The sequence below is a fragment of the Rutidosis leptorrhynchoides genome, unplaced genomic scaffold (assembly GCF_046630445.1).
Source record: "Rutidosis leptorrhynchoides isolate AG116_Rl617_1_P2 unplaced genomic scaffold, CSIRO_AGI_Rlap_v1 contig108, whole genome shotgun sequence".
NCBI lineage: Eukaryota > Viridiplantae > Streptophyta > Magnoliopsida > Asterales > Asteraceae > Rutidosis > Rutidosis leptorrhynchoides.
The window spans coordinates 56019-73608 of NW_027266364.1; the positions used below are offsets into that span (position 1 = coordinate 56019).

General features: G+C 34.6%; 2 protein-coding genes across 2 annotated transcripts; both read right to left on the reverse strand.

Annotated features, from left to right (window-relative positions):
- Positions 1-7690: 7690 nt before the first annotated feature.
- Positions 7691-12868, reverse strand: LOC139881054 (K(+) efflux antiporter 3, chloroplastic). The gene is made up of 19 exons (XM_071865593.1): positions 12833-12868; positions 12375-12731; positions 11885-11986; positions 11672-11752; positions 11471-11572; positions 11051-11128; positions 10668-10736; positions 10471-10521; positions 10190-10303; positions 9989-10090; positions 9778-9912; positions 9271-9452; positions 9048-9183; positions 8873-8944; positions 8690-8782; positions 8421-8582; positions 8227-8316; positions 7980-8141; positions 7691-7828 (listed from the first exon to the last, which is right to left on the reverse strand). Exons 1-19 carry the CDS (start codon positions 12866-12868, stop codon positions 7691-7693), a joined length of 2262 nt encoding a protein of 753 aa, XP_071721694.1.
- A 2497-nt stretch (positions 12869-15365) lies between these two features.
- Positions 15366-16781, reverse strand: LOC139881055 (uncharacterized). The gene is made up of 2 exons (XM_071865594.1): positions 16162-16781; positions 15366-16050 (listed from the first exon to the last, which is right to left on the reverse strand). Exons 1-2 carry the CDS (start codon positions 16779-16781, stop codon positions 15366-15368), a joined length of 1305 nt encoding a protein of 434 aa, XP_071721695.1.
- Between the last annotated feature and the right edge of the window lie 809 nt (positions 16782-17590).

The following is a 17590-nucleotide window of genomic DNA, read 5'->3' on the forward strand; positions in this document are numbered from 1 at the left end:
GGTCCGACTTTTGACATAGGGCTAGCGTTTTTTTTGTGAGGTTGGGTGCTCCAAAAATCTGACGTGAAAACAGGCATTTTTCAAACATATGATAATATAATGTTATATTAGACACCATAAACATTATAAATTGTACATTATATTCTAAGTCTTATCAAATTACATAATTTGGTTCTGTCTTCGTTTAATTTGATCCTAGCTGTAATAAATTTAAACAAAAAGCCACCATATCTATTTATTTATATATATATTTAATTGCCACATCATCTTTAATTGTCATGTGTTGAAAATGTAGTTATATCTAAAAGTAGAATCTGGAGTTTTCCAGCTTTCTATATTATAGTGTTAAATTATTAATGGAAATTATTAATTTGTACTCACGTCTTTACTTTCGGAAAATAGATTTTAATTAGCCAATTAGGATAAGATTATGGCTGGAACTTTTTCATTAATTAGAATTAGAATGCAATTGGTCAATTTAAAGGTTGGGACGGGTCCTAAAAAGAAGGTCAGGAAAAAAAAATTTAGGTTTTGAAGTGCCAGCATCCAACTTTTTTTTGTGCAAGTTTAGTTCCAAGCTAAATGACATGAAAAATTTAACCCTTAGAATAGAGATAGTCTAAACCCACCACCAAGTCTTGATTCTAAAAAAACAACTCCCCCGTTTCCTAATCAATTAAACTTTAAATGCCACAACAATCTTAAATTTTGTCTCATCAAATTTTTGTTTGAAGAAGTCATTCGGCAGCCCAAATGGGGAGTTTCTTTCATACATGTAAATAACTTATAACATATAGCTCAAAGGACTTCACGACCAACAATAAATCTATAATTAAATTTCAATTAATTAATAACGGAAAAAATATATTTGATTTATTTCATCCTTTTTAGACTCTTGATATTCAATTTTATAAGATTATCAAATAGATTGATTAATATTCACTATAAATACAATCGAGTATAATCGTAGAAAGAAAAACTTCCAAGAATATAGTAACATTTCGAACTGATGGTTTTCACTTCAAAAAAATTATAATCTCTATCTTGATCTATTAATTTTTAGCGGATCACGTTTTTTAAAAGATTAGAAAATAAAAATTAACTTTTATCATTGTTTGGAGCCATTGCTCAAAAATATTTTTGTCACATATGAAGACCCAAAAATTATCAAAAATATCTTCAAAATGCAATTAAATTTTTTTCTTCTTTTACAGATTTAAGGCGCAAGAAGATTGTCTATATGCTCTTAGCAATTAGCATCTCTACATATATCTTCATGTTGTCACCTCAACATATTTACAGATTTTAGAAATAGTTAATTTTTATACTAATTAAAGTTAAAATTCTATAAATTAATAATATCAGGGTCGGAGAAATTTATTAATTTAGAGAGTTATTAATGTAAAGAGTTTTTAATCGATTCAACGTAATTCATATTTCCGTATAAAATAATTATACTGTACATACCAAACAAAAAAGCAAATTAGTCTATGCCTTTTAGAATTACGTTGCAGCGAACCTTCAGACTCAATAGTTGTACTGTGTTCTTACTTGGTGGCAATGTTTCCAAATAGACTTGAACTTTAAAGAAAAACAGACAACTATTGAATCATATTTCAATAGAGTGTAATATATTTTTTTTTAGTTTCTATGAATTATTAATTTATGATTTTCTTGAGAACAAAAATTATAAAGGGATCTCTCGAAAAATTATTATCTTATTATTTTATCGAGTTTTTCAATTTTTTACATTGACCCAAGTCGGGACCGGACAAATTTATTATTTTAGAGAGTTTAATAATTTACCGAATATTAATTTAAAGAATTTCTATTGTATTATGGAGTAATAATTCTCTCAGTTCCTCTTTCGCCGTCCGTTTTATAATTGATGTAATTATGTATAACGGTTTTTCTGAATAACCTAATTTTGTTTAACGTATTCTATTTTTAGTTTCATTTTAACCATTTTTCTTATTATTTTAGAATTTTCATCAAATTTAATTCGTGTTGGGTAAATATTGTACGACGATTATGACGTCAAAAAATCACGTTGGGAAGAACTCATAGTAGAAATATCATTGAAGGCGCTGCCCCTAGCAGTCGTCGATCTTCTTACATTTGAAAGTAAACTTTCTAATTTGAAAAATTAATTTGATGGAATTGATACTACAAATATTTTAATTTTTATAAACATAAAAGCTGGCAATATCAATTAGAATTTTATACTACTTTATGTTTTGTATTTTTTTTATATATTTGTTATTTAGTTTATTTCATTTCTTAATTTCTAAAACTACTTTATTTGATTCCTATTCGTGATTGATGATTCATATGTGCTCATTTCTTTTCGTAAAGAAAGAGGCTTTCGATTTGATCTCTTTTTATCCGATTTATATTTTTTCTTGAATTTAAAATTATGAAACTAGAAGGTGGATGAAAGAGTGAGCAATACTATTGGATTCGAGTAAGAATGTGTGTTCCTTTGCTCGATCAAATTATCACTTCCATCCATGATATGAAGAATTATGATGAATAATACTAATAATTTAACTTTTTTGAAATTTAAAATTAATTTTTATTTTTGATATATCGATAATATAATATAAGATTAGAATTTGATGTTATAGTCTCACGCGTGGGTGGTTGGCAAGTTCAATATTTAGTCTGTAAGAAAAAATGCTCCTATAATTTTTTCAATACACAGGCAACAAAAGCTAACATAACTAAGGTTGGGCCAAAAGCATAGACTCCATTAATCATTACTGTATTAATTAACTAAATTTATGGTAGTAAACCAAATATAGACTCCATTAATCATTACTGTATTAGTTAACTAAATTTACGGTCATACATCAATCATTCTGTCAGTATCTTTTCACACAACAACCTTCTGATAATATGACGCCGATAATTCTTAGTTTTTTGGCTTTCAATGCTTCTCAAGCCGATTGATAACCGAATCAATGTTGGTCGCATTCTTGCAAGTGCTCTAGGCTCCCATCGGTAACCTCCAGCCATTGCTGGCCTCTCTTGTCATCTTCATCACAACTGTGTGCCGCAAATTAAACAAAAATGTTAGAAATTGAAACCAACCCATATAAAATTCAATTGCAGTATCATATGTGCTCTATATGCTCCAAATAATCAAAATCCGGTAATTGCATTTTAAAAGAAAAGGCAAACTCAATCTAGTATTAACATGGGAAAAGGGAAAAGAAAGATACAAAAGAATCATATATATTCTACTAAGGCTGTATAAAATATTAAAAAGAATAAAACTGTACATAGTAATTCCACTCGAACGGCCAAATTATTCTGTTAGATACATAGATGGTTTATTCCAGCCATCCAACACTTGAAAGAGGAATCTTGTTTACTTAAATCATCTACCTACAGACTCGTATAGAAACGAATGTTGAACTGCTAGCCAGTTGCTTTTCAGGTTTTGTTTTGTCAAGAGTAGTTCGTCTGCCATATTCTTGGATTTTCCGATCATGTTCTTTCATTAGCTGATCCATATTATTCGTTGGACCAAGTAACAGGCAGTAAACATAAAGCTTGTTTCCTCTAGGTCCTCAACTATGTTGTAGGGGGAGAAATATGTCCTTAGAATAAATGAGTTTGCAAACCAGAGGCGCACATACCAATTTCTATGTACCAGAGGGACGAAACTTGAATGGAAAAGGAAATGGGGGATGAAAATGGAACAACACAAAAATAGAGGGACCATATTGGATGAAGAGGACACTAACCAGAGGGGATTCTTTAATACTTATTCTTCCATTTCCTGAATGATCTTGCTTTATTGCAATCTCAACTTCACTAAATGATAATCCATCATTGTATTTATCACTACGGTTCATCAATTCTTACCGTTGTTTATCTCGACTGCAGCTTTCATCATACAGATTGTTTCTTGTTGATGATAGAAAACCATAAAAGGTTGATTTAGTTGACACTTGACACCATTAGATGATAATCATTTGGTTTCCATCCTTTTGGCCAACCAGAACCCTGAACCAGTTGTCCTGATTGTGAAAGTCTCTTTTGATTATATTCTTGAGCTTGTGTTGAAGAAGAAGAAGATGAATCTACCAGATGACCAGTATGACTGAAATTTGCTTCCTTTCTATGAAGCATCTGAATTTGGCTTCTTAATTGACGTTCATTCTGTATAATAGAGGGAATTATATCACATGGCAAAGAAGAAAGAAAGAGAAGAAATTATTTAAACTTGGAATAGAAGTTGTTCAATTATAAATCTTGTGTTTGAAGTTACCTGAATAAACGTAGCCGAATTAACATTTCCAATAGATCCTTGAGTTGATTGAGGATCTCTTGATCCCCTCTTTTCAGTCTACCTTTTGGTCCATTTGTCCGTTCTCTGAGGAAGATGAAAAATAAGATTATATTATAAGCTAATTATCCAAAAATTTATAAAACTATTACAACAAAATAGATCTAAATCGTGGAACTATATGCAAGTTCAAAAGGCTATTATAGCATCATTGAAAGGCCAAAGATTCAAAATCATATGTCCTTATTTATTGCATTTTTCATTATTAATAAAACCTCTGTACAACTTGGTAAAATCCAACCATATGGGACAAACCTGTTTTAGCAAGGCTTTGACAAGATCATGAGCCTAGGGTTTAGAGCACGTACATGCATCAACCCGTGATTACATTCTTGAACTCTGTTCATCTTTAATATGAATTGGCCCGATTGCGTCCATCATGCGACAACTTGACCCATTGTAGAAAGGATAATTAACAAAAATCATTACTGAATAAGAAAAAATATATAGAAGTAAAAGAATTTTGGGAATTTTTCACCGGTTGTTATGAGTGCTAATTAATTCAATAATTAATTAGTATAAATTAGTTATAGTATTTAATATTATTTTCCTTTTCTTTTGATCATGGTTTTTTTCAAATAAGAATATGTTTTTTATTTGACCTTTGTTTTCTATTAAGTTAGTAATTGGGTTTCAGTGGTTAAAGCTCAAGTCTAGGTTTCTTAAATATATGTTGCATAAGTTATTAATAAAATGAAGTCTACAGTATTAACTTAAATTAGATTTATTAAGACTCATTAGTTTTACAGTTTTTTGTTCTTTCTCAATTCATATTCTCTTTTGGATTGGTTCTATAATCAATCAATTCTCCCGTAACTAGATCCTACACAACAACGCTCTATCAATTTGGTATCAGATTCCAGGCAACAATACTCTATCAATTTGGTATCAGATTCCAGGCATTATGGGAGACACTCCAAGTATTACCGAGCAAATTAACAAGTCAATTCAGGAGGCTTTTCGGAAGTTCTCCGAACAACTCTCCGCACAAATCACTAGCGATTTAGCAAAACTCGCCAATGATATGGATGCGCAAACAACACGAATGGAAGACGGATTGCAGCTGTGAACGTTGACATGACAAACATTCGCGATCGCATCCTTACTCTTGAAACTGGAAACACGGACAAACATGGGAATTCTGGTGTTGGCAACATAGGAAAAACCTGAGAATTTTGTTGTTGAAGAAAAACTTGCTAGATCTGGTGGCAATACTGGAGATTCTAAGAAATCCCAATGATGCAGGCTGTGAGTCGAGCTAGAAGCCCAATATCAGACTTTTGCATCGAGCTCCAGCGTGCCTAATTTTCATCCTGATTGATTAGTGGGGACTTCCATCATTCGAGCTTCGAGCTTGAGGACAAACTCGATCTTCAAGAGGGGAGTGATGTTATGAGTGCTAATTAATTCAATAATTAATTAGTATAAATTAGTTATAGTATTTGATATTATTTCCTTTTTCTTTTGATCAGTCTTTTTCAAATAGAAGTATGTTTCTTATTTGACCTTTGTTTCCTATTAAGTTAGTAATTGGGTTTGCTTGAAGCTCAAGTCTAGGTTTCATATATATATGTTGCATAAGTTATTAATAAAATGAAGTCTAAAGTTTATCAAGACTCATTAGTTTTACCGTTCTTTGTTCTTTCTCAATTCATATTCTCTTTTGGATTGGTTCTATAATCAACCAACCCGTAACTAGATCCTACACAACAACACTCTATCACTGGTGCGTTTTATGTTGATAAAAGAAGTCCATACATTGTGCAAGCTTTCATAGTAGTGTTAAGATCATTACTTGCTCTAGTTGTGACACCGTTCCGACCAAAGATGAGTTCGAGTGCAACTTGTCCTCCCATACAGACATGAAGTCGAGTTAGAAGATGCCTTCTACTATTTGACGTCTCATCACTTGAAGGGAGCTGGTAACCATTCCAAGAGCTAATCCATGTGGCATAGTTGTTGCCTTGTGGAACGGATGAGCACCCTCAGCACTGTGAACAACAATTGCATGCTGAAAATATATAACCGGATTACTAAAAAGTGAAACAACATGTATGTCTGCTGTCATGCAAAATCCATCCCAATAGTTTGTGCATCATAGTATTTGTATTCAGACCAAGGAACTCAAGCATCATTGAATATATTCTTGTGATTATCTACCAAACAATGCTGTTAAACTTTTGCCCCAGAGAAATATCGTTCTATACGAGCAGCAGGCAGTCGTAGAGGACCTGTTCTTGTAAGACCTTGAACGGTTGCAACCTGGGAAACAGTAAATTACAAAGTAAACTTAAGAAATCCTTTTTTAGTTTTAACAGAAATCTCTGCAATTTAGAAATAGAAAATGAATTCGATCATTGAGATTTACATACCTTTTGGTTCCTTTATTACTGGGTTATCTGCTTCAAGCAATAACTCTGCAGTTGTCTTGTTGAAGCAGCCAAACCCCCTCCATCGGGAGATACTGCATATTATCATTAACATCTAATCAGTATATACACAAAGCTCAATCCTGCTAGAACTACAAATCCAATTTGAAACACATAATACCTGCAATTGAATATGGAAGGAAGCCTCTCATTTTCTCAGTCTTGTACCAGAGCTTGGTGTAGTTTTTCCGATGGTGCCAGAGCTTCGACGACGGTGTAATCCCGAAGACGACGTGGTTCACCTGCGGTCGGTAGTGGTCTAGTGGCCCTAGTGGGTCTGTATGTATTCCCACCGCGGGCGGTATAGCGGAAGAAGCTTAAACGGATTTATGGACCAGGTCCCAATAGAGGGTCTCTACGACGTCGTTTTAATTTTTTAGGTCGAGGAATTCATTGGGGAAAAACATTCGATGGCAAAATCGTGGTTAATCGTAAAAGTTAGACTTAATATATAATTTAAATTGAAAAATGGTGAAAGACAGAAATCTGAGCTGCCACGTCAGCTTTTGGTCTTCAGAATTACATAGATAGATAGATAGATTACAACATGGCCGCCGTCTTATTTTACACAAGTTCCAGAATGAAGCTCCGAATCGTTTCCTACTTAATGCTCTGTGAACAGAAACATGTACAATCTCCGTAGCAGATGTCTTGAAGGGCAACATCAGCCGTAAGTAAGTAATTGATTAGATTCATAACAGAAGGCGTCTATTAAACTTTTTGATAAAGTTCAGGGACCTATAGACTATAATTACATAATTGAAGGAAAAAATAATTCCTAAGCTTTCAGCATCATTGCCTACTTGATGATACTTAGGTTGTAACGAAAATTTTGAATAAAGGGTAAGGCCTCACATGTCTCTGTACAAAAGAATTGAAGCCAGCAACAAAAATATCACTTCATTCAATCTGCTTCAAGTTCACAGTATAGAACTCCTTTGGCATCGGAATCTGAGGATTCTCCTATCTTTGCAGCCTCAATCTGCTTTGCTGATTCTTCTTCCCCAGAGGCTCGTGTCCCGATCAAGTCGGCCACTCTCATCTTGTAAGTAAAAAAAAAGAAAAAGAAAAGTTAATCTCCACTGTAATTTTTCAAGTGCAAAAACGTACTAGGATGTCAACCCACGGTCATAATCATTCATGGAAAACAGAAATGCTAAACAACCATAATGAAGAACTAGTAATATACATACCTGAAGTGGTTTCATAATATCCACGTCTTGCTCATCAACCTTGCTTAATTTATCTTGAGCTTGCAACTCCATCGAGTTACGAACTATCTGGCTATAGAAGGTCACATCATCAGACATGACACCAAACCCAGTCAAAAGTTTAGAGCCAAGCTGCAAACTTGTCTGCAAAAATAACAAATCCTCAGTCAGATATTCATTCTTCTGGTGGCTGAACCACACGGATAAAGATAAATTACTTGAAAGATACCTCAGCGTTTTCAACAATAGCGTCTGTCGCGCCTGCTTCCTTTAACTCCAGGAGATGCTTGAGATCTTGGGCTCTGGCATAAATTGGGACCTATAGTAACATACACAATTATTACCATTTGGAATCTTCAATTCTATTTGTATCTTCAATGGATGTACTAGAATGATGTATTTTGTGGGTTAAACTAAAATTACCGCTGGAAATGCGAGGCGAAGCCTTTGAACAGCTTCAGTTGTCCTCTTCTTTCCTGTGTGCATGACCATAACAGCTTTTGGGGAGGAAATACCAGCAGCCTGCAAAACTTCAGGTCGTGATCCATCACCGTACAGGGTTGGAAAACCGAGTTTTCTAGATTCCTGCAAAAGTGCAAAATTTTTAATGTTCCTTAATATTTACGAAAAATAATTACCACCAACACCAGGGATAATCATTTAAAATAAATGGTTAAAAGGAAACAACTGACCTTGACAACGGACGGATCGAGATCAAAAACTACATAAGGCCATCCAACATTTTCGCCAGATGCCAAAGGGGTAGACAACAAATTGGCAAGGACCTGCATTAATGAAAAAATAAATATTAATATTCCTACAAAGTCTTCAAAATGTACCAATTGTAAGGACTAAGGACACTCTCAATAGCTTACCTGCCCCATTTGTCCAAATCCAAGGATTACAACAGGCTCACTTGCGTCAAAGTTCACCGAGACATCTTCTTTCTTCACAAAGTAAGAAAAAGACATTAAGGATGTTTTGACTTATTGCTCAAGAACAATAACACTAGGCCTATATATACTTCAATAGTGAATGCAGATTACAAACCTCCTCTCCTTCAAATTTGTCATCAAGGAATTCAGCAGCCCTTCTTCCGACATCATTAAGAAACGGAGTTAATGACATTGACAGTACAACTACAATTATAAGCAGCTTGTTAAGCTCTAGTGGCAATACACCAAGCCTGTGAGAGGAAAGGCAAAAGTGTTAGAAGAATAGAATAATGCTTTGTAAGGGACTATTTCAAGATCAATTTACGTTTGCAACTGACCTGTTCGCTAGTGAGAAAACTACAAATGCAAACTCCCCTCCTTGGGATAGAAGAAATCCTATTCTGACACTCTCTTTTATAGAGAGCCCAACCCGTGGACCAATTGCACTAATAATCAGCGTCTTGATGACGATTAAACCTGCCAAGAGTGAGAGTACATTTGGCCACTCGCGGAGAAGGACCTGCATAGAAAAACATGTGACTTACACAAAGGAAATTTATGAATGCTACTAAATGTGGTTTTACTTGTTTAAATGATCAAACTAGAAGCTTACAGGATACAATTAGAACTGCAATCCCGTACACTATTCTGTATTCTAAGTATGCAGTAAATGTAAAAGTTTCCATTGCATCACGGACATTTCTTGCAAGATCAGGTTTGGACCATCTTATTCTAAGCACATGCTAGCTTATCGCAATGGAATTTAAAATCTCCCAAAGCAAAGAGTAACGATATGTGATATATTGAGACTAATAAACAATGGTAACTCTCAAGTAATTTTATACCTCCATGTCTATTGAAGTCCCAGTCGTCATAAAAAATAACCCAAGAAATAGGCCTCTAAATGGCCGAATGTCAGCTTCAATCTGTGTTCGGAAATTTGTTTCTGCCAATAATGCCCCAGCCAAAAATGCTCCAAGCTGCACGATGAAATTATTACGTGCATAGAAGATAATCGAGTTACAATCTTCATCTTTGAGAAGATATATAATATACCGTATCACTGAACCCTAATTTCTGGGTCATGAGGGATGTCCCAGCAACAGTTAGTAGGCAGAGGGCGACGAAAGCCTCGGAGCTCCTCGCCTCAGCAACAACCTAAAAGCTTAATGAACGTCAGAACAATACGAAAGTATGCTCAAAGTTACAAAATATAAACTCAGAATGAATAATATCATGGGTAAACATGATCTTCACCTCAAAAAAGCGTCTAAGAACATATTTCCCCCCAAGAGAAAGTATACCAAGTCCACCTAAAGCCTTCAAACTTTCTTTAGCAAGCATTGGCCATATACTTCCCTCCGCCAAATTCTGGAGGAAGATTGTAAAAGGAATAAAGGATAAAAGGTTCTTCCACACATACAACAAAAGCACAAAGAAGAAGGTGTACAAGAAGGACAAAGCATTCTAGAGCAGTGGATGGTGAAACAAGTTGAAAAGATAATCTATACAAAATTAAGAAGTCTCCTACTATATACCTGGCTCTCCAGAACTGGAAGAATAACCAAGAGAGGAACAACTGCTATGTCCTGGAAGAAACAACCAATGGGTTTTGTTAAAAGGTTATTCATCTCGCATTATCTGTATGACAGATAAGATAATCACTGTGAAAATTAGATGTGGCGTTGGAAAATCATATCGAGAAGGTAAATCCACGTATGAAAGTAAAATGTACCTGAAAAAGAAGAATTCCCAAAGTTGCTGAGCCAAACCTTGTTGGGAGCTCACCCTTCTCTGCAAGTAGCTATAGATTATGCATGTAAGTAATTGAGAAATAAAATCTATATCCTTCGATTTGTATTAATTTCACTTAGGTCCCGAATGTATAATTTTTATTCTTCTCTTTGGATTCGAAACTTTGATGTTTGTCCTATTTCATTTTAACGTATATGTCTGAACCCATTTCTGCAAAAGCTGCATACGACTAAGGCCTTATTTGAACATATAACATTCTGAGTTCTATGTTTGATCAGCTCAACTGGTCAAATGAGGGAATACATGCCAAATAGGATTGCTTTATGATAACAACCATCTGAGGATATATTCCTTTAGAAATACCTGCAGAACGAATGCCGAAGAAGAGAGAGAGAGGGCGGCACCAATCACTATAGCCTCATCAATGCTTCTGATGTTTACCTACAATAAACCAACGACGACAATGCAAAATTATATATCATCACTCTTTAGTTACTTAACCTTACCAATTGCGGTTTAGCACTATGTTTATTACAAAAGTGCCCATAATTGCTACTTGGACATCAAGCAAAGTGAAAGAGCACAAAGTCATTTGATGTAAAAGTTCAAGTAAAAGAATGTAAAACTATAACATGGGACTTTTCAAAAAACATTACAAACTTGCACTCTACACACCAACTTGCAATTCCAGAGTCTGACAAAATTCATTTTCTCCAAAAAGGGCACATATCTAGTAGTCTATATCAAAGTACAGTTATAAGGTTGCATTGAATATAATCTTACCAAATCCGGCCTTGAGTGGAAAAGGAACTCCAGAATTTTTGTTCCAATGGCACCATTAGGGGGAAGTTCAAATGCTGTGAAAGCAAGAGTAGATAACACAACCTTCAAATACAGAAAGAAGGTTGAATAAGAAAGATGAGACAAAACTTCAGAAACTCGCGTAGGATGAAGCAATAATATTAATAATTTTATGACTCTTACCTGAGTCAATCCCATGCCAAAAGCAAATTTCGCAAGAGCTTTTAAACGTCCTAGGGAAAGCTCCAAACCCATCTCAAACAGCTGAAAAGGAGTATTAGCCCAAACTTTATTCGTAAATTATGACATTATGCAATACTCCGACATACACACAGTTAGACAAAAAGAATGACAGTATCAGCAGATTATAAGAAGCAGACAGATGATTGAACTTACCAAAAATAGGATCCCCCATTCTGACAGCACTTTAACATCAGTAAGATTTCTTATCAAACCAAACTGGTTGAGCACAACCCCCGCTAAAAAGAAGCCAAGGATCTAAAACACAACAAACAATTTGTTCAATGAGAATTAAGGCAATAATTAAGTTCATAATTACTACATGAAATCAGCAGCTTCTGACTATTATTCCATAACAGAAATTCTGGGATACGCATCACGAAAGAAGAGAAAACATGGACTATTCATACAGACAAGGCTAACTTGTCATTGATACTGAAGGACATCATAAAAGAGATAGATTGAAGAATCCCTCTGAAAATTAATGAATTCAAAAAGTATTTTGTTCTTCTTTACAAACAAGAAACCCTTTGGATAATCATGCAATAGATGGGAAAATCTAACAGCCAATGCTTACAGAAAAAAAAAACAAATGAAAGAAAGAAAGAATTGACGAGTAATGAAACTAGTATAATATCCTCCTTACAGGGCTAGCTTTAAGTAACTTGAAGGCTGGAACAACGACGACAGTTACAGCCAGAAACGTCAAAGTGTCCAATCCTAAATCATTAATAACTTCAACTGCAGAAGCAACCTCTAGCGCCGCCAATACCCCAGCTCGTTCCCGGCGGGAAGAGCCATAAATTGAGGAAATGGAGCTACCGAATGAACTTTTGGAGACAGAAAACCTAAGTTTGCTCCCATAATTTATCTGAGAGGCCGACGATGAACTCAAAAGCAGCAGGTGACGACGAGTGTTGGCGATTTTACAATTGGAAGAAGGTGATGATTTAGCATGCGATGGAGGTCGAATTGGGATATGATGTTGAGCAAAGTCAAATCCCTATAAACGAACAAGGAATTAGCAATGATTGATTCGATTGAGGAACTAACATGACTTATCTTTGAAGTTCCTTTTGATAGCAAGAAATTAATGGAGGTTACCTTTGAAGTTCGATAGCAAGAAATGGTGTCCCACATAGTGCTGAGGCTCATAGAGATGATGATGTTCTGCTTATTTTCTCACACATGAGTAGTTTTTGCTTTACACAAGTTTTATTCAAGTTTGCATTTTCAGTTTGTGTGTGGCAGAGGAGACGTTTGATTTTTGCGGGAACCAATTAATTGGATTGCATGTAAACACGTGGCATTTACATTCTACAATAACATAATCCAACACATGTTTTATGTTCCGATCAAAATAAATAAATGGATAATGTTTGATTCGCTATAAAAACATAATAATAATGCGAACGTAATTAGTTCAAGTAATTCCATTTTAATCAGATGTTTTTTTCAGTTCGAACTTTTATTAGGTTTTTGAATTATTTGAGATTTTTTCCAAAAAGAGGAGATTACTATTCTAATTTTTTATGAAATTTCCTGTCTCATACTCTCTCCGTCCGTATTATTTAAGTGCCAATTTTGAAAAATAAAAATAAAAATAAAATTGCCTCCAAGTATAATGTCATTTTGATAAATAGTATGTTTTTCAGTTTGGGAAAGTTTGTCTGGAATTTAAGGTAATAAAATTTTTTGTTTGGAAAGTTTGTCGTGGGCATTATCTCTATAAGGGAAACTTTGATTTCTCGTGGAATGGACATTCCATTGTATTCTGAAGTTTGTTTCGACCACAATGAATCTATGATTCATTTATTCAGAGATTGTTTATGGGCTGCATCATTTTGGTAGAATTTTGATATATTAATATCTTCGGGTTTATTTCTTCTCCATCTCAATTCTGACTTAATAATGTATTTGAATTTTTATCGTTGGATGATTTGAAATTTTTCATTGTTGGATTGTTGTGGATTTGGAATAATTGGAACGATTGCATATTTAGAGGAAATTGTTTCGTATTATGCTCTGCTGTTATTGGATGCAAAAAATGGCAGGCTAGTTTGTGTTTATTGACTGTTGCCGATGGAAATCCTGTACCACAAAAATTTGTCTTACCTTTCTAAGTCTGGAGACCTCTAAAAATAGAGGTTTATAAAATCAATTTTGATGCCACGTTTTTATACAATGTTAGTAATCGTTATGGTGTTGTAACTAAAGATCATCTTGGGCGCATAGTTAAGGCTGCAAGTGGTATAGTTGGAAGAACTGAATCCGCTCTTCAATCCGAAACTGTTGTTGCTCTTAAGGCCTTAGAATTTGTAATTACTAGTCAGATTGGTGATATCATTCTTGAAGGCGATTGCAAGGTTCTCATTGATGCTTTAAACTCTTCAAAAAGATCATTCTTGGCTGTTGGAAATTTGATTGACAATATCAAACAAAAGGCTACAACTCTGTTTTAAAATTGTAATTTTAGTTTATTCGTAGATCTGGTAATAAGGTAGTCCATGAATTGACGTACTTTCATTTTCCTATTATATTTTCCTCATATTTCCTTTGATCATTGCTCTATTCCACCGATGGTGGATTTTGTAGCTCGTTTGGATTGTCTTACGGCTTAATAAAATTTACGTGTTGAACTTCAGAAAAAAAAAAAAGTATGTTTTTCTCATTTTATCGGCTTCCTTACTTTCGTGTATTTGTATTATATATATATATATTAAACAACTAATTTCAAGACATAATTTTTAAATTTATTTTACAATCAAATTTTATAAGTGATTATCTAACATTTATCTACAACATACGTGGAACATATTTGATTTATTTTTTAGAAAAAATAATGAAGATATCCCATATAAAATTTTATCAAAATTAGATTGACACTAATTTGTTTTTTCAATACATTTACATATGCTAAAATTATATTAATCAAATTACTATTTCTATTTTAATTTTTTTAATCTATATAAAATATCAAAAAATAACAATTAATTAAAGACGGAATGACGAATATTTCCATCTAACTAATCTCTTCATCTAAACTCTCATCAAGTTATTATATGTTGAACTTCAAAGAGAAAAAAAAAAGAGTTATTATATGCTCCATTTATTTCACAATTTTTAAACAATAATACTTTATTTAGTTTTTATCTCAATTGATAATTAGTTCAGTTCTTGGCAAATTTCGATTTAAGAAATAATATTCATGTAAAAAATGGTTTTTTTCGATATTTTTTTAATTATTATAAAAAAAAAGAAAAACCTCCCTGACCTCTCTGCATATTCATATCTGGCAATAAATAAATAAAATAAAAGTTCTGCCATTTGACGAGATCCAAGTAAGAAAACATTGGATCCTTACACATTGCCAATTGACAGAGAATATATCGATATGAAAAAGAAAATATCAACTGAGAATACTCACTAAGTTGAAGAAAAAACAGTTTCATTATTCTAATTCAAATCCAACTTCAAAAAAATAGTATATTCAAATCCTTAATTCCTATACAAAAAAATTCGTATACACTCGATCTAACTTCCTGCTCTTGGAAAAAAAATATTCTCCGCAACGAAATTAACAAACTCAAATGACGTGCAAAAAAAAGACAGACTGAAATAACTTGAAACGACGAATTTAAGACTCATTTGCAGTGTGTCTCAACTCTTTCCTCAGTTTATGAGAGAAAGACAAGCAAGCATCCATGCTTAAATCCATGGCAGCTGCCAATGCCACAAACGCGGCCGCATCCTCCGTGCAACTCACGTGCTTAACTCCGACCTCCACTTCAGGCTTGCTACATTTCGCCACACCTTCCACCGTTGATGACATCACAAATCCTTTGTATGGATGTAACCCGAATCCGAAATCAGAACCGGAGCCTGATCCGGGTCTCGAGCTCGGTCTTGACCCGGTATCTGTCCATGACCCGAAATCGCAGCTGCTCTGAGGGCTTGTAAATGGAGTGATATTGGTAACGTTATTTGTGATGTCGATACTGAATTTTCCTCCGGATTTCTTGCTTAGGAAGGAATCGACAATGGTGGTGCTACTGGTGTCGTGGAAACGGTAACCGACTGTGGATCGGTCGCGGCGCCAGGCCTCGAGGCGGCCCCACGGTTTCCACGTGGCTTGGCTCGGTCGGAGAATGAGCCATGCTCCGGGGTTCGACTTGCTGACTCGGTCTGAGCCGGGAGATGGCACGAATGGGGTAACCATCGATGCCATCGCTACTGGATATCCTGATAAGTCGTGTACAGTAATGGACCAACCTTTTCTTTCTTTTGAGAACTGATCTTTTGATGATTCCGATATCGATGGCCTGTAAAGCAATAAATAATAAGGGTTAATTTGGATGGTTTCAAAAATAAAAGGATCAATTTCGACATTATGGAAACATTAAATGACCCAAAATTGGAAAATTCAAACTCACCTAGAACACAAATTATTTCGATCAGAAGAATTCCGGCAAGAGAAATTGCAAGTGAAAACAGCCTGTTGGGAACCTCCCTGAATCTGAAAAACCTGAGGACTCGTTTCAGGCTCGCCTCCAAACTTGAAAACAAATCTAGGATCAGGCTCTGATTTGATACTGACGAACAACTCCGATTTGTTTTTCTTAATAGGAATCCAACCACTGAAAATTTCACAGGGTTTGTTCTCTGCCCCTCTCAGATCCAATTTGACTTGAAAGATTCCAAGTAACTTGCCGTTATTACTTGTAGAACTACAAGAAGATGATGATTCTTTGTAGACTTCAATCTTTATCGAAGGAGGATTGGTTTTCTTGTTGTTGTGAAGAATTCGATCGAGCTGAGACTTGTTGAGATTAAAACAACCGCCGATTGATTGGGAGACGGAGCTGGGTTCTGGGTCCTGAAAATCCCGGTCAACCAATGGAATCGTTGCTTGCTGGTGAGGGAGATTATCTAATTTAATCTTACAAAAATAGGAGGAAGAAGAAGAAGAAGACGACGTAGTTGTTGCAGAGACGGCGGGAAACTTGATGGCTAAGTTACCGATCAGAATCCGTACGAAAGGGCACGGATCCATTGTGAGTATTCGATTGGGTTGTTCTTCAAAACTAAATATCAATTTGATTATTCGCAAAGATATATAAGTCGCTGCCTGTTTGTATTGTATGTATAGTAGAGTTGTAGAGGAAGAAGACGGGTGGGGGTATGGTATCTGGAATAAGAAATACTAGGAAAGAAAGAGATTTTTGTTTGTTTACAGGCTGTAATCCAGCTGGTTTCTCGGAGGAGATTTTACGTAAGGGAAATTATTCAATGCCCTCGGTCTTACTTTAGAATTCTAGTCAATTACTCATAATTCCATGCTGTATATATTCTAGTGTAATTCCTAAAATTTGATTATTAGTTATTAGTCCCCAAGAAACACTAATTTTGCTTCACCCGATCAACAGTGAATGAACAGTCTCGATTTTGAACTTTTGGATTTCCAACAATAGTTAATCTTAGCCATCCATGGAGCAATGAACAGTCTAAAAAAATACTGATTTTGCTTCACCTGATCAACAGTGAATGAACAGTTTTTGATTTTGAGCCTTTGGATTTCCAATAACAGCTAATCTTAACCATCCATGGAGCAATGAACGGTATATGAATAGTCATTTAATCCAGTACCTTCATTGTGCTTATTTGATTGATCTAGAGCTTACGTTTTTGGGCTTTTATTGCCTGCATCTCATCTCATTGTATTAAGCTGAGTTGTTTTTTTATTCAGCTTTAGATCTATTGACCTTTTCTTTTGGCCGTCAGATTATTTGGCACATTGTATTTTTCTTTTTGCATAATTTCAGAAAGTGCGTTCTTCTCTCTCTTCTATTTGAGTTTTAGCCA